Raw genomic sequence first — 20,784 nt, 5'->3', positions numbered from 1 at the left:
GTCCGGGATTGTGATGCCTCCTGCTTTGGTTTTCTTTTTTCAAGATTGCTTTGGCTATTCAGGGTCTTTTCTGTTTCCATACAAATTTTAGTATTGTTTGTTCTAGCTCTGTGAAGAATGCTGGAGGTATTTCGATAGGGATTGCATTAAATATGTAGAGTGCTTTGGGTAGTATCAACATTTTAACAATATTTTGTTCCTCCTATCCAGGAGCATGGAATCTTTTTCCATTTTTTTTGTGTCTTCTTCAATTTCTTTCGTAAGCTTTCTATAGTTTTCAGTGTATAGATTTTTCACCTCTTTGGTTAAATTTATTCCTAGGTATTTTATGGTTTTTTTTTTTTTGTTTTTTTTTTTTTTTTTTATTTATTTATTTTTGGGACAGAGAGAGACAGAGCATGAACGGGGGAGGGGCAGAGAGAGAGGGAGACACAGAATCGGAAACAGGCTCCAGGCTCTGAGCCATCAGCCCAGAGCCCGACGCGGGGCTCGAACTCACGGAGCGCGAGATCGTGACCTGGCTGAAGTCGGACGCTCAACCGACTGCGCCACCCAGGCGCCCCGGTATTTTATGGTTTTTGGTGCAATTGTAAATGGGATCGATTCCTTGATTTCTCTTTCTGTTGCTTCACTGTTGGTGAATAGGAATGCAGCCAATTTCTGTGTGTTGCTTTTATATCCTGCAACTTTGCTGGATTCATGAATCAGTTCTAGCAGTTTTTTGGTGGACTCTTTTGGGTTTTCCATATAGAGTATCATGTCATCTGCAAAGAGTGAAAGTTTGACCTCCTCCTGGCCAAATTGGATGCCTTTTATTTCTTTGTGTTGTCTGACTGCAGAAGCTAAGATTTCCAATACTATGTTGAATAACAGTGGTAAGAGTAGACATCCCTGTCTTGTCCCTGACCTTAGGGGGAAAGCTCTCAGTTTTTCCCCATTGAGGATGATAAAATTACTTATAATGTTTAATGTTTAATATCATTTGCACTTATTTCTCTGTGAAATGTCCATACTCTGGCCCATTTTTATTGGCCTGTCAGCCTTTTTCTTTTCAGTTTCTTGAAGCCCCTTATATATTAGAGATGTTAGCCCTTTGTGATATAAATTGAAAAAAAATATTTTTCAAGTTTATAATTTCTAAGCCTTCCTTTTATCTCTTGTAATGAAAACTGATTTCATTTACATGTCAAGAGTATGTGTGTTTTCTACATCCAGAAGGACTGTAAGATTGCCTTCATCCCTCTCTTTGCCATTTCACTGTGGAAGTACATCTAGCTGTGCTCTTTGGATTATATTTGGCAGGGTAGAGTTGGGATTGCTGTTGACCTCTTGTTCATATGATTGTACTTCTTCCCATTTCCACTACCTTTGCAGAGTCTGCTAGGCCTTTGAATATTTTATAGAAACCTAGTGTTTTCTTTCCATAGTTACACCTCCCCTCACACACAGCATTCAAATTCATGTAGTTTGTAGGCTATAAAAATATTTTCACATTTATTCTTTCTAACAGAATGGAGTTTATTTCCAGGTCCACTCTTTTTCCTTTATTTCACTCTTCAAAAAATCTCATTAAAAAAGTACTGCATCATATAAAAGTTTCAAAATTTAAAAGCTATAAGTATAGGGGCACCTGGGTGGCTCAGTCGGTTAAGTGTCCAACTCTTGGTTTCAGCTCAGGTCATGATCTCACAGTTTCGTGAGTTCAAGCCCTGAGCCGGGCTCTGCACTGACAGTACACAGCCTGCTTGGGATTCTCTCTTTCCCTCTCTTTCTGCCCCTCGCCCCACTCACACTGTCTCTGCCTCTCTCAAATTTATATATATATATATATATATATATATATATATATATATATATATGAAAAGAGAAATAAAGAAAGAAACCATCCACAGTTCTAGCACCCAAAGAGAGACACTGTTAATAATCTTGTCTGATGTCTTCCAGCACAGAGTGTGCACAGACTCTCACATGATTCTGAACATTGGTCTGCCTCATTTGTTGTAGTGAGTATGGCTTTGCCGAGAAGGTGGTGGAGGGAATGTTCATCATCGTCAATTCCATCACCATCAAGATTCACTCCAAGGCCTTCCACGCTTCTTTTGAATTGTGGCAGCTCCAGGGCTACAGTGTCAACCCCAACTGGCAGCAGAGTGACCTCCGCCTCACCCGCATCACTGACCCCCGCCGAGGAGAGGTGACAACCGTAGTATTGCAAGAGAAGAGAATGGGGAGATCCAGAATAGGACTTCTTTTTAAAGGATACTGTTCCTGCTTTGGGGATTTCCTCAGATATTGCCCTTATTCCTGTGAACCCAAGAAGCCCTTCTGTCCAGTGTTACTGCTGCATCCTTTCCTCACTTAGGGATCTCTGCATTCTATTGGTGGGATCCCAACCGAGAATGGTGGGGTTTCTGCTTTGCCAGTCTTTTCCCCCTTGGACTTCCTGCCTCTTGGTTAATTTCATCCACAGAATTAAGGGAGTTTACTCTCTCTCCTTCCAGGTTTTAACATTTAAGGAAATAACTTGGCAAACACTTCGAATTGAGGCAGATGCTACCGACAATGGTGATCAGGATCCAGTCACCACTCCATTGAGGCTTATTACCAACCAAGGCAGGATCCAAATAGCCCTCAAAAGAAGAGTGAGTATATTTTCTGCCCTCATGAAAACTTCCATCTTTTATTCTCCTACACATCCTGGGAGTTGGTATTCTCTCTTGGAATGTTACTGGCTCTAGGAATGACAATTGAAAAGGACAGGCCTGTAATTTAGTGTTGCACAGAACATTTCTGTGAACATTTCCACCTCCTTGTCATCTGTATTTTGGAAACCACAGTTTTTACCCATATACAGGGACATGGACCTAGGCACCTAGCAGTTCACTTTTCCTGCTTCTTGTTAATTGCAGAAAACATCAGTAGCTTTGTAAGAAATGGACTCTCCACAGTGGTTGTTGCTTTCCTTTCATGTTCTGGGGATTAAAAGCCATTTCTGAAATTAACTGGGCAAGAGTCACTTTGAGTTGGAATAATACAAGATGTTGAACTTCATGTTCTGTGTGGCTCCTTCAGACCAAAGATTGCAATGTGGTAGCCTCCAAGCTGATGTTCCTGTTGGATGATCTGCTCTGGGTGCTGACTGACTCACAGCTCAAGGCTATGATGAAGTATGCAGAGTCGCTGAGTGAGGCCATGGAGAAGTCAGCCCAGCAGAGGAAGAGCCTGGCCCCTGAACCTGTACAGGTTAGAGGCGTGGGGCTAGGGAGATGGTAGGCCAGACCTAATTCATATCAACATAGGTAGAGTCTAGACTTTATTAGGCTTATTTGGAGCATTTTTCATTTACTTCTAGATGTGCATAGGTTTTGTTTGTGTGTCTGATTTATTTATTTATTCTGTTCATTGGGTGCCTCCAGTGTGTTAGCTTATTACATAGTGCTGGCCACTGGAAAGGGAGAGTATAATAAACTTCTTGTTTGTCCTTGGAGCTTTCACTGTCTTAAAATACTTACTGTCAACAAGCTATTACAACATGATGTGTATAAAGGTAGACACTGTGCCATGAGAGCACAAAGAAGAGGCATCTAACTACACAGACTGAAGGGGGTCATTTAAGAAAGACTTCCTGTAGGAGGTGTTTTGGCATCAGTGAGCTAAGTCCTGGGGGGGTCAAAGCTTGGGGGGCAATTCAAACTCAGAACAGAACTCTGACAATTACTACACTAATTATAATTAGGCTTTTTGCAGTTTGGGTTATTTAGGTGAGACAGACCTACGTGAGCTACCAGGTGAACACTTATGAAAGGGAAGAGTCATCTTGCTAAAATGTGGTTTTCTTCAGACTGAAATAAAGCTTAAGAAAGCCTGTGAGAAGCCTGCCTGGGTTTGGACTTCTTATTTTTCTCTCTGTCACATATAGATCACTCCACCTGCTCCCAGTGCCCAGCAGTCCTGGGCCCAGGCGTTTGGTGCCAGCCAAGGCAGCAGCAACAGCAGCAGCAGCCGCCTCAGCCAGTACTTTGAGAAATTTGATGTGAAAGAGTCCTCCTACCATCTGCTCATCTCCCGCCTGGACCTGCACATTTGTGACGATAGCCAGTCTCGGGAGCCAGGTACCCTGTTTGGCCTGAGCCTGGGCTGGGTGGTCCATCACTGCCTTCAGCTCTGGACAAAGCTTCAGGACGGAAGGCTCTTTTCAAGATGCCATGGAGTACTTTGGTTGGCTTCCCTTAATCAGGGCATTCCTTGAGCCTCAGCCTCTGTGGCATCTCTGTTTTTGTTGGTGTGAGGTAGTACTCTTTAGCCTTAAGGCAGCAGGACCACCTGCAATACTTAATAAGATACAGGTGCCATGCTATTCCTAGACCTCCCTAAGTCAGAATCTTCAAGGGTAGAGCTCAAGCATTGTATACTTTCTTTTCTCCCCAGTGTACCTTGGCCAATGCTGACCACTGATAGAAGCTATTAGGAAAGAAAATTCAAGTATAGGAAACCCCAGAATTTTCAGATTTTTGAGTCAATTTAAATAATTTTTATGTGTAAATGCCCTCTTCCCAAGCAGAGAGGTTATGTTGTATTCTTGTCATGCTTTTACATTCATTAGGGCCATTGGTATTACATACACGTATATGTTTTATTCAAAATGAAAAAGGAATTGACTCATTTTGTCTTCATGAGTCTTGGGGAAATCACTTAGCCTCTTGCTTAACCTCTTTGAGTTTCATCATTTGTGAACTTGAGTTGAATCATATCTTACTCGTTTACCTCATTGGTTGTTGTCAGGCTCAAATGAAATAATATACTGAATTGGAAGACCTTAATTATAGGCACATGCTCAGTATTATTATTCCTTTGCTGCCTCTTCCTTTAATACTCTGTCTGTATTTCCTTTATACTCCCCTTTGCACCAGCTCTTGGCTTTAGATGCTCTCATATGGTAGATTTTTCTTGTGCTGCTCTATCCTTTCTGAAGATTAATGTCTGCCTCTTTAATGACCCCTAGACTCAGTTTCCTTGGGGGAATTTACCTTTTCTTCCTGGGGCACCAAGCAGCATTATCTTTCTTGCTTTGCTGTTCTGTGGTGTTGAAGTGACTTCAGTCCCTGTCTACTCCCACTCTGAGAGAGCTGAGAGGAGCAGTGACAACATAAAGATTGCTTTTGCGACCACAAGAAATAAATTGCTCACTGGTTAGCCACCCACTTATTTTGGAAGTTCTTTGCTAAAACGATTATTGTTTTGTTTGGTTGTTTCTTCCAAGTGTTACTATAAAGGCTTTGGGTTTTTTCCTCTTGTTTTGTCTTGGATCTTTTCATAGGTCTTTATTAAGAGTGTATTATTGAAAATTTGACCCTTTTGCTTGATGAGGAGTATTTAGCACTGTCGTCTTCATGTGACAAGGTCCCATAACCCACACTAAGATGTAAATGACTACCCTCCCTTGCAGTCCTTATTTATTTATTTATTTATTTATTTATTTATTTATTTATTTAGCTAAATTAATATATTTGCTGGAATTTAAGAACTTTTTGTATGAGATAGTTTTAGATAGGGAGAAAACTTCCAACCTGCCATACCCAGGTGTGATGTATGACTCTGTAAAGGAATAAGGAACAGTTCTTGTGAATTTGACTCTTCTCCTGGGATCTGGGGAGGAAAGGGAAGGGAGAACTAGGTGGCACAGAAAGCATTCTAAAGTTCTCTGGAATTGTTCTGTCTGATATGCAGCCACATATGACTACTGTTGGCTGATCCAAATTGAGATTGGTTGCAAGTGTAATTTCCACATGGGATTTTGAAGATGTAGTAGAATAAAAGAGTATAGAATACCTTGATAATTATTTTCATATTGGTTATATGTTGAGATGATAATATATTGATTATATTGGTTTAAGTTGTATGTATTGTTAAAATTAATTTACCTTTTTAAAAAACTGTTTTCCATGTGGCTACCAGAAAATTTAAAATTATTTTTATGGCTCATGTTATATTTCTGTTGGATAGCATTGTTTTCAAACTCTCTGTCTAGTATGGTAGTCAATAGCCACGTGTGTCTGTTAAAATTAAAATAAAATAAAATGAAAAAATCAGCCCCTAATTTGCACCACCCACATTTTAAGTACTCAGTATAATCTACAGACCATAGAAGATATTCATCATCACAGAAAATTCTTTTGGACAGTGCTGCTCTAGAGGCTCCTTGCTACATCTACCTTCTTTTCTCATTAAGGGACATGATAGCCTGGGATGTTGGGCCCTTGAGTAACACACTTACCTATTCCGTGGCATTAAAGGTGAAATTATTGGAAACTGGGTGGGTCCTTGGGGACACCTTGGCTTGAGGTGGGGCAGCACTATCTCTTAAAATTCAGAAAAGCAGGGCACCTGAGTGGCTCAGTTGGTTGAGAGTCCAACTTCAGCTCAGGCCATGATCTCACAGTTCATGGGTTTGAGCCCCACATCAGGCTCTGTACTGACAGCTCAGAGCCTGAAGCCTGCTTCAGATTCTGTGTCTCCCTCTCTCTCTGCCCCTCCCCCACTCCACTCTGTCTCTCTCTCTCTCTCTCTCTCAAAATAAATAAACATTAAAAAAAATTCAGAGAAGAGGTTAGTGGTTGATGGAGAAAAGAGTGTCACCGCTTTTTATTTTATTTTATTTTATTTTATTTTATTTTATTTTATTTTATTTTATTTTTATTTTGGGAAGAGCACAAGCAGGGGAGGGATAGAGAGAGGGGGACAGAGGATCTGAAGTGGGCTCTGCGCTGACAGGCTGGCAACAGTGAGCCCAGTGTGGGGCTTGAACTCATGAGCCATGAGATCATGACCTGAGCTGAAATAGGAAGCTCAGTTGACTGAGCCACCCAGGCACTCCTTACTTGCTTCTTTTTAACTCTTTTTCGTCTGGATGAGGCCTGTGAGCCAAAAACTTTCTTTCTTTATCTCTCTTAAGGCCAAGCTTTCCTCATCCCACAGCTCATTGGAGAACTTTAGTCATTTATGGACACTATTTACCATTTATGTCCCATATCTGATTATGTATTTATAATTAAATATGTTGGTGACTGCTAATTATATTTGATTTTGATTTCAATTCTAGACCCTATTTTAATATGCTCAGTCTATGTAGTTTGTTGTTCTTTTAGGTCTGAATAACTCCATTGGAGGGAGCGTTGCCATGAAACCCTCTGCCTCCAGGGATGGTATCAGCCAGCAGCAGATGAAAATTGACTCTTTCCTTTTAAGCAGCTTTATTGAGATCTAATTCACATACCATACAATTTGCCCATTTAGAATATACAACTTAGGGGGTTTTAGTATATTTATAGGGTTGTATAATCATCATCACTACAGTCTAATTGTAGAACATTTTTGTCCTCCCTGAAAGAAATCATGTACCCATTAGCTGTCTCTTCCCATTTTGCAACTCTAAGCAACCACTGATGTACTTTCTGTCTTGATTTTTGCCTATTCTAGACACTAAAAATTGGTTCCTTGGTGAAGTGTGGGGGTGAAAGAAAATTTTAGCTATAACACTGGTTTGTATCCTTCTAAAGCTTAATCCCTACATGACAAAACTTTAGTCCTTGGTATTTAATTTCTTTCTTTGGGTTTTCTTGGATATCACATGAGGAGCACTGACACTGAGTTCATGGAAGATACACAAAATATGGAAGATCACTGCTAAAAACTATGGTGAATAGATGGCTGTGATTAGAGGTCTTTCTCCCAACTGATTGCTTAATCTCAAAGTCATATGGTAAGAGGTGGCCCGCACATGCCGGTTGGCTGACTTGTCAGTGTTGTTTCTGTTTGAGCCTTAGTGCTTTCGTGGTTTGAACTTTAAGAATTAAATAGGGGCGCCTGGGTGGCTTAGTCGGTTAAGTGACCGACTTCAGCACAGGTCATGATCTCGCAGTTCGTGGGTTTGAGTCCTGCATGGGGCTCTGTGCTGATGGCTTGGAGCCTGGAGCCTGCTTCAGATTCTGTGTCTCCCTCTCTTTCTGCCCCTCCCCCACTCGCTCTCTGTCTCTTTCTTTCTCTCAAAAATTAACAAAAAAACGTTAAAAAAGGAATTAAATAAAAAGTCTATATTTTAGGGGCGCCTGGGTGGCGCAGTCGGTTAAGCGTCCGACTTCAGCCAGGTCACGATCTCGCGGTCCGTGAGTTCGAGCCCCGCGTCAGGCTCTGGGCTGATGGCTCAGAGCCTGGAGCCTGTTTCCGATTCTGTGTCTCCCTCTCTCTCTGCCCCTCCCCCGTTCATGCTCTGTCTCTCTCTGTCCCCAAAATAAATAAACGTTGAAAAAAAAAAATTAAAAAAAAAAAAGTCTATATTTTAAAATTATTATTATTTTAAATATTTATTTATTTATTTAACGTTTATTTATTTTTGAGACAAAGAGAGACAGAGCATGAACAGGGGAGGGTCAGAGAGAGGGAGACACAGAATCCGAAACAGGCTCCAGGCTCTGAGCTGTCAGCACAGAGCCCGACGCCGGGCTCGAACTCAGGGACCGCGAGATCATGACCTGAGCTGAAGTCGGCCGCTTAACCGACTGAGCCACCTAGGTGCCCCTTATATTTATTTATTTTTGAGGAGAGAGAGAGATAGAGAGCAAGCAGGGAGGGACAGAGAGAAGGAGAGAGAGAATCCCAAGTAGGCACCATGCTGTCAGCACAGAGCCTGATGCGGGACTCAAACCCACGAACTGTGAGATCATGCATGACCTGAGCCGAAATCAACTGACTGAGCCACCCATACACCCCTATATTTTATTATTTAATTCTGCAGGTTATTCAGCAAATCATGAATTAAGTGCTGAAAAGAAAAAATATTGACTCAGTCTGAATGAATACCTAGCAGCTAGTTAAGCTAAAAGTTATCTTCTTGTATCAAGCAAAAGTTAAAAGTTAAATTTGCTAAGGAGTGCCTGGCTGGCTCAGTAGGTAGAACATATGATTCTTGATCTCAGAGTTTTGAGTTCAAGCTCCATGTTGGTCATAAAGCTTACTTGAGCTTACTTTAAAAAAAAAAGTTCACTGACATTAATTTTAAGAAATTTATTTAAATTTTCCTTTGTTTTGCTAAAAATACTTTTGATAAAAATTAAAAATCAAAATGAATTTTTTCTCTTTCTGTATTCAAGAAAAAGAAAAGAAACAAAAAAGAGAAAAAAAAGGAAACCATTTGAAAATTTGAAAAAGTGAATACACTGAAGTAGACTAAAATAAAATGATGGAAGTAAAATAGAATTTGAAAAAATTTACACAAAAGTGCAAAATACAGTAAAAAAATTAAAGAAAAATATTTTTAATAAAAATTGAAAATAAAACAACTTTTTCTGTATTCAAGAAAAAGAAGTGAAAAAAAAAAGAAAATTGAATAGATGGACCTGCTGCTGAATTCTGTGGTTCAGGTTGTGCAGATTGTTGTGTTAAATCTCAAATCAGTTTTCTAGGTGTGCAGGATGGTTTAGTCTTGGTCTAGCTGTATGTCATGAATGCGAGACACAAAAAACTTCCATGCTGTTCCACCATCTTCTAAAAATACTTTTGAATAATTAAAAGTTTGATTATATTGCTGTTATGTGTTTCTGTAAATTGCTAATTTGCATATATAATTTGATACATAATGAGTTATATAAGAAATACATTTCCTTACAGGGTTTGCAGGAAATATAGTTATTTATTTATTTATTTACTTACTTACTTATTTATTTATTTCTTTTTTTTCTTTATTTAAAAAAAATTTTTTTTTCAACGTTTATTTATTTTTGGGACAGAGAGAGACAGAGCATGAACGGGGGAGGGGCAGAGAGGGAGGGAGACACAGAATCGGAAACAGGCTCCAGGCTCTGAGCCATCAGCCCAGGGCCCGACGCGGGGCTCGAACTCACGGACCGCGGGGCTCGAACTCACGGACCGCGAGATCGTGACCTGGCTGAAGTCGGCCGCTTAACCGACTGCGCCACCCAGGCGCCCCATATTTATTTCTAAGTTTATTCATCTGAGAGAGAGTGAGCACATGCAACCTGGGAAGGGGCAGAAGAGATGAGAGAGAGAGAGAATCCCAAGCAGGCTCTGCACTGCCAGCGGGGAGCCTGATGTGGAACTTGAACTCACGAACTGTGAGATCATGACTGAACCAAAGTCAGATGCTTAACCTCCAGGAAATATAAAGTTGTTAAAAATTAATAGCTTTAAGTTTTTAAATTTAAATTTTAATTTAAAAGAATTAGTCTTTCATAACCCTGCACTGAATAAAAGGAGTAAACTTTATGCTTATCCTTTTTATGTATAAAGCACAGACATAGGGGTGCCTGGGTGGCTCAGTGGGTGAAGCGTCTGACTTTGGCTCAGGTCATGATCTCACAGTTTGTGAGTTTGAGCCCTGTGTTGGGCTCTGTGCTGATAGCTCAGAGCCTGGAGCCTGCTTCTGATTCTATGTTTCCCTCTCTCTTCCCTTTCCCTGCCCGTGCGCTCGCTCTCTCTCTCTCTCTCTCTCTCTCTCTCTCAAAAATAAACACTAAAAAAAACACAACACACATACAGTACATAAACATACATAGTATACCCGTGGTATGAAAATTTTATGGAGAAGGGGCAATTAGGGAAAAAATGTCTAAATGGGCTTAGAGATAATAAACAAAAAGGTTGAGAAACAGGAACACGAGTGTAGGATGGTGATTAGTCCAGAACTTGGGGTGGTAAAATCTAGATTGGGTGGAAATGACCTTCCTGGTTGTAGGTGTATCAGCTTACACCTAGAGGATTCCATGGTATTTCCCTTCACCCTAATAAGAGATAAGATAGAAGTGTAGAACATAGAAAGGTAGGTCAGATAATATGATATGTAGGAGAAATAGTTCCTACTCTAACTACTTTGCTAACAGTTCTTATAGTTGGAGAGATAAGGTAGAAATAGGGAAAGTTGACTCATTTAGTAAGAATTAAATGTAAATTCAAGGTAAACATAATACATCATTTGACTTAATGCTAAAAATTCCAGTGTACCTACAATATCTTCTATGCATATTTTATAATGTCCTTGTTACTGCAGTGTTTTAGTGTTCAATTACAGCTTGGAGCCTGGAGCCTGCTTCAGGTACTTTGTATGTACGTGATTGCTTAATTAGCTCTGAAGCCAGGATGTGAAAGGAAACAATGGGGGTTCTGTTTTTGGGGGAGTTTGGCTTATGCCTCTCCAGGTATTGTGCTGAGGCAGAACAATCCTGGCATTGCTAGGTTTGGGGGAACCAATCTTACCCTTGGGGTAAGGGTTTTAGAGTGTATCTGTGGAAGACCTAGGACTGTAATTCATGAATCCTGAGTTTTGAAATGTCTTTTCCTTTCTGGAAATCTGGCAGCCATTTACAGAAATAATGTAATATACATTTTGGGGGTCTTGTCTATTGACTTTTATAAACCAGAAGAGGAGGGCCTCAGCCTTGCAAGTCACCGGTCATCATGGTCTTTCAATTGCACTTGTGTATCAATCAGGCTTTGGAACCGATCCTCAAGAGCATTTTTAAGTACTTAAAGTGGTGTTTCGGCTTCTTTGTTCCTTCTGCCACTGTTCATCCTTATTTTTCTTTTATAGGTGTCTCTGCAAACAGACTCATGGGTGGTGCAATGCAGCTGACCTTTCGCAAGATGGCCTTTGACTATTACCCCTTCCACTGGGCAGGTAGGACAGTTCTGCATGGCAGCAGTCCTGGTGCTGCCCAGCTACACATGTACTGAGGACAGATTCCTGGATTCATCCCTGACTGCCCAGCAGGCGGGTGCCAGGAATTTCAGCTCAGAGAGGTGTTGGGAATAGCCCTCTTGAAGAAGACATCTTCTGGAAACTTGCAGGGTCTGCTGTTAATGATTCTTTATGAGTGATAAAGAAGGAGTAGGAGGAGAGGCAGTGCTTGAGATTTTGCTTTTGACTCTATGTTCTGCCCCTACTTCCAGTAGTTTTAGAGCCTCTCTAATAGTCTAATAGTCTAATAGTCAAAGATGGTGACAGTCAGCAGCTGGTCTTTAGGGAACCTTAGGGAAAAATCACATATGGAATCCAGAAGAACTTGAGTTGTTCTCACTAGATGATTTTTACTTATCCCATAGAAATCTGCATTGGGATAAGGATCAGATTCTGAACTATGACTATACCAATGGAAGGGAAAAATTGGGATGTTGGATCGTGGTCTTGGACTAAAATCTTCTTGCTTCTTTGTTGCATAGGTGACAGCTGCAAACATTGGGTACGGCACTGTGAGGCCATGGAGACCCGAGGCCAGTGGGCCCAGAAGCTGGTGATGGAATTTCAGAGTAAAATGGAGAAGTGGCACGAGGAGACGGGTCTCAAACCTCCCTGGCACCTGGGGCTGGACTCTCCCTTCCGGAGGAAAGCAGGTAGGTTACAAAGAGCTGGAGGACTCCCATTGCTTAGCCTCTTGCTAGTTACCTTTGAATATCCAGTGAAGATAAAGCACTGGACTAGCTAATTATCCCAACCTCATCCCATGGAGAGATATCAGTGACTTTTTTTCTTTACAGAGTCCTAGTTGTCTTCAGGAATAGCTGCAGTGTAGAAGAGAGGCTGTTACCTCCTTTATTCAGTAGGCTGTTGCGTTGGTCTTAAGGAGAGTATGAATTTTGAGTTCCTTCTAGGCGCTAGGCAGTGTTAAGCTCTCTTTCCTACCTATAGCCTTAACGATCTTAGGATTTTTACTTTTAATTCTATTAATAATGAGAGTTGAATGTACCCGATTATCTTTCCTACCTTCTTGTTTTTACTTAGATTCTCTCTCCAGTCCTCAAAAGAACTCCCTTGAGAGAAGCCCCTCTCAGGGCCGACAAGCTGCTTTTCGGCCTCCAGCATGGAATCGCTTACGTTCTAGCTGTATGGTAATACGGGTGGATGACTTGGACATTCACCAGGTGAGAAGCCCAGGACACAGGGAGGCATGGTTGGAAAGGGGTCGAGCAGTTCATTTGGCAGGCAGCAGATGTGAACAAGATCGTGGACTTCAGGGGCTGCTTCCCTCACTTCTGAGTGGATTGATACATTGGTCTGTTTCTTTCTGAGCATGGCTGCTGAGATCAGGAGCTGGGATTTCCCCAGTTTCCTCTGAATACCCCACTTCAAACCTTCCCCTGAGAGAAGTGAACTTGCAGATGGTGTTAGGCAGGTGTGAAAATGCCTGCTACACGTGTGAAAAACACTCTTCTCCCTGTGACAGATTTTGGAAGGATTGTAGTGGCTTTATACAACCTCAGGAAATTGAGGAAATTCTATTCTATATGCTGTACAGATTCTAACAGCAACTTGTGTGTGATTATGTAGGTTTCTACAGCTGGACAGCCAAGTAAGAAGCCATCTACACTCCTTTCCTGTAGTCGCAAACTTCACAACCTACCCACTCAGGTCTCTGCCATTCATATTGAGTTCACAGAGTATTACTTCCCCGATAATCAGGAGCTTCCAGGTAAGCATCTCATCTGGTCACTTCTTACTGTTTAGCTCATGCTCTTCACATTTGCCAGCCTTGGGGCCATGGCTTATATTCTCATTTGATGTTGGAATTTTAGGTGTTTGAGTTAGTTGAGAACACCTTTGTTACAAACTCTCCCTTGTATGAGAATGCATCTTTGCTTTCTTTATAATAAAATGAATTTTAGCTGGTAAGTAAGGGTCAAGGTGCTACTTTGTACATGGCGATTCCTTTTTTTCCTGCTTTCCAGTTCCCTGTCCCAATCTCTACATTCAGTTAAATGGTCTGACATTTACTGTGGATCCTGTCAGCTTGCTCTGGGGAAACCTCTTCTGCCTGGATTTATACCGCAGCTTGGAGCAGTTCAAAGCTATCTACAAGCTGGAAGATTCAAGCCAGAAAGATGAACACTTGGATATTCGACTAGATGCTTTCTGGTTGAAGGTAGGGGAGAGTGGGATTTCGTTCCCTGTTGGCAGCCATAGTTGCATTTCTCCCATGGCTATAATCCAGGGTTCTGCTCTGTCCCTTTGATACAAGAAAAACAGTCTTTCACATGTGTATCAATGATAGGTTGCAGAGCTACTCAGATGTCCATTCTGAATCGGGTTTCATTTTCTCTCTGAAGGTGAGCTTCCCGCTGGAGAAGAGAGAGCAGGCTGGGTTGCATCGTCCTCAGGCCCTTGTCTTTTCTGCATCAGGCATGACTGCCACCAATACACGTCATGCCCCACATTGTAGTTGTCTAGACCTCCAAAGTCTCTTCCGAGGTTTTGCGGCTGCTGAGTTCTTTCATTCCAATTATGTTCACTTTCCCAAGGTTCCAGGTGGCTTTAGCCTTCTGCACATGCTTTTTTTACATCATGCTTTCCAGATGGATTCCCGCCTTCCTCAACCCAGTACCCTCCCTCCCCAGAGGCTTAAGGCTTCCCAGGATCTCTGGTCCATCCACTTCACCCAGATCTCCTTGGATTTTGAGGGAACAGAGAACTTCAAAGGCCATACCTTGAATTTTGTGGCCCCCTTTCCCTTGTCCATTTGGGCCTGTCTGCCCCTCCGCTGGCAGCAAGCTCAGGCACGGAAGCTCCTTTTGGCCACAGAAGGGAGGTTGAAACCATCAGCTAGCTTTGGCAGTCCTGTCCAGTCTGAGGTCCTTGCCCCAGACACTGTGTCCCATCAGAGGTCAAAGACTGAACATGATTTGAAAAGCCTGTCAGGCCTTACAGAAGTCATGGATGTTTTGCGAGAAGGCAGCAGTAGTGTGGACAACAAAGGGCCTCTGACTGAGCTCGAGGATGCAGCAGATGTTCACATGCTTGTACACTCCCCTGCACATGTCCGTGTGAGGCTTGACCATTACCAGTACTTGGCTCTACTGCGCCTGAAGGAGGTGCTACAGGGTCTTCAAGAACAACTGACTAAGGATACAGAGGCCATGACTGGGTCTCCCCTGCAGGACCAGACAGCTTGCATTGGGGTCCTCTTCCCCAGTGCTGAGGTGGCTCTGCTCATGCATCCTACCCCTGGGACTGTTGAAGCTGACTCGGCAGGTTCAGATACCACCAGCCTCATAGATTCAGAGTTGTCTCCTTCAGAGGATAGGGAGCTGAAGTCTGATGCCTCTTCAGACCAGGGCCCAGCAAGCCCTGAGAAGGTTCTGGAGGATAGTGGCATTGAAAATCTGGATGCATCCCAGGATAGGCCATTGCCTCTCCCTAGCAATGGAGAACTACAGGATTCAGATTCTCTTGCACAGCAGGAGGCAGGGAAGGGCCATGAGGCAGTCGATTCCTTACAGGCCAAGAGACTGAGCAGAGCTCAAGCATCCACCTCACCGGCTGTGTTGAAGCCCCCAAGTGGCAGGGATACCGCTGTGAATGGACAGGCTGAGCTCATCCCCTTGAAGAACATTGAGGGAGAATTGTCAAGTGCTATTCACATGACCAAGGATGCCACAAAAGAGGCTCTCCATGCCACTATGGACCTCACCAAGGAAGCTGTGTCCCTGACTAAGGATGCCTTCAGTCTGGGCAGAGACCGAATGACCTCCACCATGCACAAGATGTTGTCCCTGCCCCCAGCCAAGTGAGTGGTTCTCTGCCTCCTTCATTCACCCTATTTCTTCCTCCTAGCTCTGATCATTGGGCTTAAGGCCTCCTGCTGTGTGTACTTTTAGTTTGGGAAGCACCATCTAGTCCAGGACAATGTATAGCATGGCCTCTTTAATGTGGCAAAGACTTTAGTTTTCAGTGCTACCTGCAGGGCAGTGGAAGAGTTTTCAGGCTACCAAGAGGATATAGGTATGCCAACTGTAGAGACTTATTTTTAGGACTACCTCTAATTCTGTGATAGAGGAAGAGCCAGAAATTGGATTTTCACATGCCATGTATCTTAGCCTATTCTTGGGGAGTTTTCAAGTCAGCATTTATTGCTTCATAGGATCTTCCCTCCTCTTTCACTGAGTCACCATTATTGATACAGATAGGCTCAGAATAATAATGAATAATAATAATGATATCTGGCATCTGCATGATATTTTATTCTTTTTAGCGGTCTTTCATGTAGTATCTTGTTTGATTTGATCCCCACAGCAGCCCCATGAGATAGTTACAGAAATTTGTATCCTCAGTTTATAGCTGAGGAAACTGAAGTTTTAGAAAGGATGAGCCTGTGAATCCTTTATCTTATAAGTAGAGAGGTTGGGGCTTTGGGTTTGCTTTCTGGTACACCTTATCAATATCTGCCAGAGTTAGAGAAGGAAGAATTTCATCTATTTTATCTATTTATTCAACAAAAAAAATTTTTTTCAACAAAAATTTTTTGAGCCCTGACTCTGTCCCCAGCTCTGTGTTACGCACTGAAGATGCAGTAGGGAGTAAGCAGAAAAACACAGAAATGCACAGTCAGAAGAGTGGAAAGGTATGGATTTTTCCATGGGTGCCTTGTGGTTTTAGGAAAGATAATGAAGGCTATGGGAAATCTTTGCTGGGGACTCTTTGTGGTTTGAGGATCATGGTTTGAACATCAGTGGCTTTAGAGCTTTGTCTAAGTGGATTGTGGGTCTAAATGGGTCTCTAAGCAATGCCAGTTCTCTTAGGCACAGATAGCCTAGGAGGAAGGAGAAGGGAAACTTAAAGGGATAAAAGATATACTAATACTAGGCAACATTTATTGAGTGCTTTCTATGTGTCAGGCACTGTCCTGAATACTTACAATATTAATCCATTGAATTCTTGTACAACCCTGAAGGCAGGTACTAATATCAGTCTTCCTTTTACAGATGGGGAAACAGACTTAGGGAGGTAAGAAACTTGTTCAAGGTTGTATAACTTGTGAGTGGTAGGGTGAGGATTGAAAGCCTGGACTCCAAGTCACCAAACGTGCTGCTTTTTCTAAATGGAGAAGCATAAGGGAGATGGGAAAAGAGGAGAGGTGGTAAAGAGAAAAGAAAGGTGTGTGTGACACCAGCCTTTTTTGAAACACCAACCTTGACTTCTGACTTTCCAGTCCCATGGCCTCTTCTCAGTCCTCCCTGTCCTCGACAGCCCTGTGTGGCAGCCAGCCCTGCAGTCATCCTGAATGCCTGTGGCCCTGTCTGGCCACTCGCACTACTCAGAAGGAGCCAAGAGAGCTTGGATGCTGTCTTCTTCCCCTTATCCTATAAACACAACTGTTCCACAGCACTAGGCTGTCTGTATTCTGATTGCTTTTGCCATAATTTTATGTTTTAAATTATGAAAATGATTTGTGTTCATTTTGTTGACAATGTAGAAAAAGAAGAATAAAGAAGAAAACAAAGTCACTTGTGACAACACTATGCAGAGATAGCCACTATTTACATTTGGATCTATTTTCTTCCAATTTTTATACATATACCTGTGTACCCATGTGAATCCTTACCTGTGTATACACACATAGTATACACAAATACTGGTTTTTTTTGGCAATAGAATTATATTATTTCTATATCATGTAGAAAACTTCCAGTTTTATTCACTTAATGTTTTAGTGTGAATAATTTCCCATTCATTAGGTATTTGAATACATAATTTTTAATTGCTCTATTGTGTTCTAGCAAATGTATGTGTCCTAATTTATTCATTCATTCCACTATGGGCAGGCTTTAGTCTGTTTCCAGTTTTTCTCAGGTAGAACCAATGCTGTGTTAAATGCCCTTATTTTTGTGAATATTACTCTTTTTTGCATATCTGAATCTTTAGAATAAAAATCCAGAAGTGGGTTATTATTGGGTGAAACACTACAAACATTAAAAAAAATTTTTTTTAATGGTATTTTTGAGAGAGAGAGACAGAGATGAGTTGGGGGTGGGGGGGTGGGGAGAGGGGGTGAAAGGGAGAGAGGGAGACACAGAATCCAAAACAGGCTCCAGGCTCTGAGTTGTCAGTATAGAACCTAATGCGGGGCTCCGACTCAGAAACCGTGAGATCCTGACCTGAGCTGAAGTCAGGTGCTTCACCAACTGAGCCACCCAGGTGCCCCAAACTACAAACATTTTTTAAGGTTCTTGACGTATTTGCCAAACTTCAGGAAGGTTTATATCAGTGCATTTTTTTTAATACTTTCTAAGTTATTTTATTCATCTCTCACTTCTGCTGTGGTCTATATTTTCGGTTCTGACTTTTGTCCCCTGCTCGTCATTTAAAACTATCTACTGCACGTAGTTCTGCATGGATTTTCCAGGGATGTGTCGAGCCTCACATACATAAAGCTAAATTCCTTATCTCTCCCCAGACCAGTTCCTTTCTTTTCTTCAGTAGTATCATTCTCCTGCTTGTTCAAGCTCTGTGTTTTAGCTCTGCCTCTTTCAGTCATTTGTCAAATTCTGACTGTAATCCCCAGAGCAGTGGTTCTTGAAACTGAAGCATGCTTCAGAATCACCTGGAGGGCTTGTTAAAACACATTGCTGAGCCCCACCCCCAGAATTCCTCATCCAGTAGGTCTGAGATGGGGCCTGTTTGCATGTCTAATAAGCCACCCGTTGATGCTGATGCTCCTACCAGGACGACACTTTGAGAACACTGCTCTAGGGAGTCTCATGGCCGCTTCTGCTGTCTGTTCCCGCATGTGGACTATTTCAGTAAACCATTAATTTATTTCCTCATTGGAGGTCTTTTCCTCCCTACCTTGTTTGAAAGAGTCAGGTCACAATTCTTAAAACACAGGCCTGATCTTGTTATTTCTATTCTCTAAAACTTTCAGGCTTTTTCCTTATAACCCCTGAATTTAGTTTGAATTTATTAGTGTGGCATAATCAATTATTATGATATTTCCTTACAGCACTTTACAGTTTTTTAATAGACTATTTTTTAGAATAGTTTTAGGTTCATGGCAATATTGAGCAGAAGGTACAGAGATTTCCTGTATATCCCCTCTACTTAATAGTTTTAAAAGCACTTTCATATGTAATCTTTAATCCAGGTTTTTCAGTAATCTGGCTGCAACCCATGTGGTAAAGAGGAAAAAAAAAAACACTTAGCAAGCAAGAAGTTAGGAGACTTGGGTTTTTCTTAATTTCACCTTTATGACCTTGAGTCAGTTTTTTCACCTATAAAATGGGAAGGTAAGATTAAAAGATCTTTAAAGGGGACACCTGGGTGGCTCAGTTGCTTAAGTGTCTAACTCTCAATTTGGGCTCAGGTCATGAGCCCTGCCTCAAGCGTGGTGCCGAGTGTGGAGCCTGCTTGGGATTTTCTCTCTCTCCCTCTCTCTCTGCCCATCCCATGCTCACGCTCTCCCTTTCTCTCAAAAAAATAAAGAAAGAAAGAAAAAAAAAAGATCTTTAAAGGTTTATTCTCACTGAGTTGTGCCTTTTTGTTCTCCCCAACAAAACCAAAGCTCTAGCTGGTTGAGCTACTGACTGGTCTACAAAGGTGCTTTTTATTTTCTAGTTCCGTGTCTCTGCTCATGTGTTTTCTTCCCCCATAGAATGCCCCCTTCCTTCTTTCACAGTCCTTCAAGGGCCACCTCACATGCCATCTCTTTCCACAAAGCCATTCCTGATCCCCTTCTTCTCACCCTTTGATATTGCCTAGCCTTTGGCTTGTATCTCTTTCCTCTATGAGGTGTGTGATTTACTCCCATATACCTGGTAAGTTGTGTCTAAATCTCCTCTCTCCTGGGGCACCTGGGTGGCTCAGTCAATTAAGTGCCCAACTTTGACTCAGATCATGATCTCACGGTTTGTGGGTTTGAGCCCCGTGTTGACCCCTGTGCTGACATCTCAGAACCTGGAGCCTGCTTCAGATTCTCTGTCTCCCCTCTCTCTGCCCCGCCCCCACTCATCTCTCTCTGTCTCTCTGTCTCTCTCTCTCTCTCTCAAATAAGTAAATGTTAAAATAAATAAATAAATCTTCTCTTTCCTGATAGATTATACATTCTCTGAGGACAAGGGATGCCTTATTTCTTATTTTATCTACTCTCCACCCCCACCCTATACCTAGTATGGTGCCTTTTATGCAGAAGTTTTTCAGTAAACACTTGTGGAATGGATGTGGGTGGTTTCAGGTGTCTTCATTAGCACTGGGGCTGTAAGTAGTTGGTCTCCTCTAAAAATGGGATGACCTTGAATAAACTTGACATTTAATGTTAATATGGCAGAGCTGCTTATGCAGTTTGAAATGCCGGAGGATTCACAAAGGCCAGCAATTGAAAATGGTGTGACCCCCTTATAGCAGGTAATAGTTGACATCAGAGTTTATGTATAAATAACTATTAGGGCTGAAAGCGATGGATATTGCAAGGGACAGAACATATATCTTAAGCCACATTTGTGGTTTTTGTTTTTTAAACAGGGAGCCCATGGCCAAAATAGATGAGGGGGCGGCAGCACCATTGAGTGGAAGTGCTGCCCGACTCCGATTTTTCTCCATGAAGAGGACGGTATCTCAGCAGTCATTTGATGGCGTTTCATTGGATAACAGTGGCCCTGAAGATCGGATTTCAGTGGACAGTGATGGCAGTGATAGCTTTGTGATGCTCTTGGAGTCTGGTAGGTGGAAGCAGAGCCAGGCAAAGTTGAAGTCCAGAAAGGGTTCTTTCTGCTGCCTGTATCCCAGTAGGGTACAGAAGGAGCTAAGTTCTGATAAAATAGAAATTTTCTTAACCAAAACCAAAAAAGAGAAATTTTGATAGATTTGTGGCTCTGGTTTTATCCACACATTTTCTAGGTTATGGGTTAGCACTTAACCTTTATCACAGAACCAGACTCAGACCAAAGGAGAGAGTCCTAGTCTTACAGCCACGTAGCTGTGGCAGTAGGATTAGTTTGGTGGCTGGCGTCAGT

General features: G+C 42.0%; 1 protein-coding gene across 1 annotated transcript in view; it reads left to right on the top strand.

Moving 5' to 3' along the window:
• The window catches only part of BLTP3A (bridge-like lipid transfer protein family member 3A), a 74,315-nt gene that overhangs the window by 43,300 nt on the left and 10,231 nt on the right, over positions 1-20,784 (top strand). Inside the window, exons 5-15 of the mRNA XM_047102278.1 lie at positions 2,005-2,194; positions 2,502-2,642; positions 3,073-3,243; positions 3,920-4,112; positions 11,600-11,686; positions 12,229-12,399; positions 12,788-12,927; positions 13,334-13,475; positions 13,732-13,925; positions 14,110-15,566; positions 20,294-20,490. Of these exons, the coding sequence (XP_046958234.1) occupies positions 2,005-2,194; positions 2,502-2,642; positions 3,073-3,243; positions 3,920-4,112; positions 11,600-11,686; positions 12,229-12,399; positions 12,788-12,927; positions 13,334-13,475; positions 13,732-13,925; positions 14,110-15,566; positions 20,294-20,490 (3,083 nt within the window). The remainder of the gene's footprint in view (positions 1-2,004; positions 2,195-2,501; positions 2,643-3,072; positions 3,244-3,919; positions 4,113-11,599; positions 11,687-12,228; positions 12,400-12,787; positions 12,928-13,333; positions 13,476-13,731; positions 13,926-14,109; positions 15,567-20,293; positions 20,491-20,784) is intronic.

Source organism: Lynx rufus, unplaced genomic scaffold (genome assembly GCF_022079265.1).
Source record: "Lynx rufus isolate CCGP_SWC_20201006 ecotype Redwood Valley unplaced genomic scaffold, mLynRuf1.p SCAF_6, whole genome shotgun sequence".
NCBI lineage: Eukaryota > Metazoa > Chordata > Mammalia > Carnivora > Felidae > Lynx > Lynx rufus.
The sequence above is the reverse complement of the archived record's forward strand: the minus strand, read 5'-3'. Positions and strand labels throughout refer to the sequence as shown.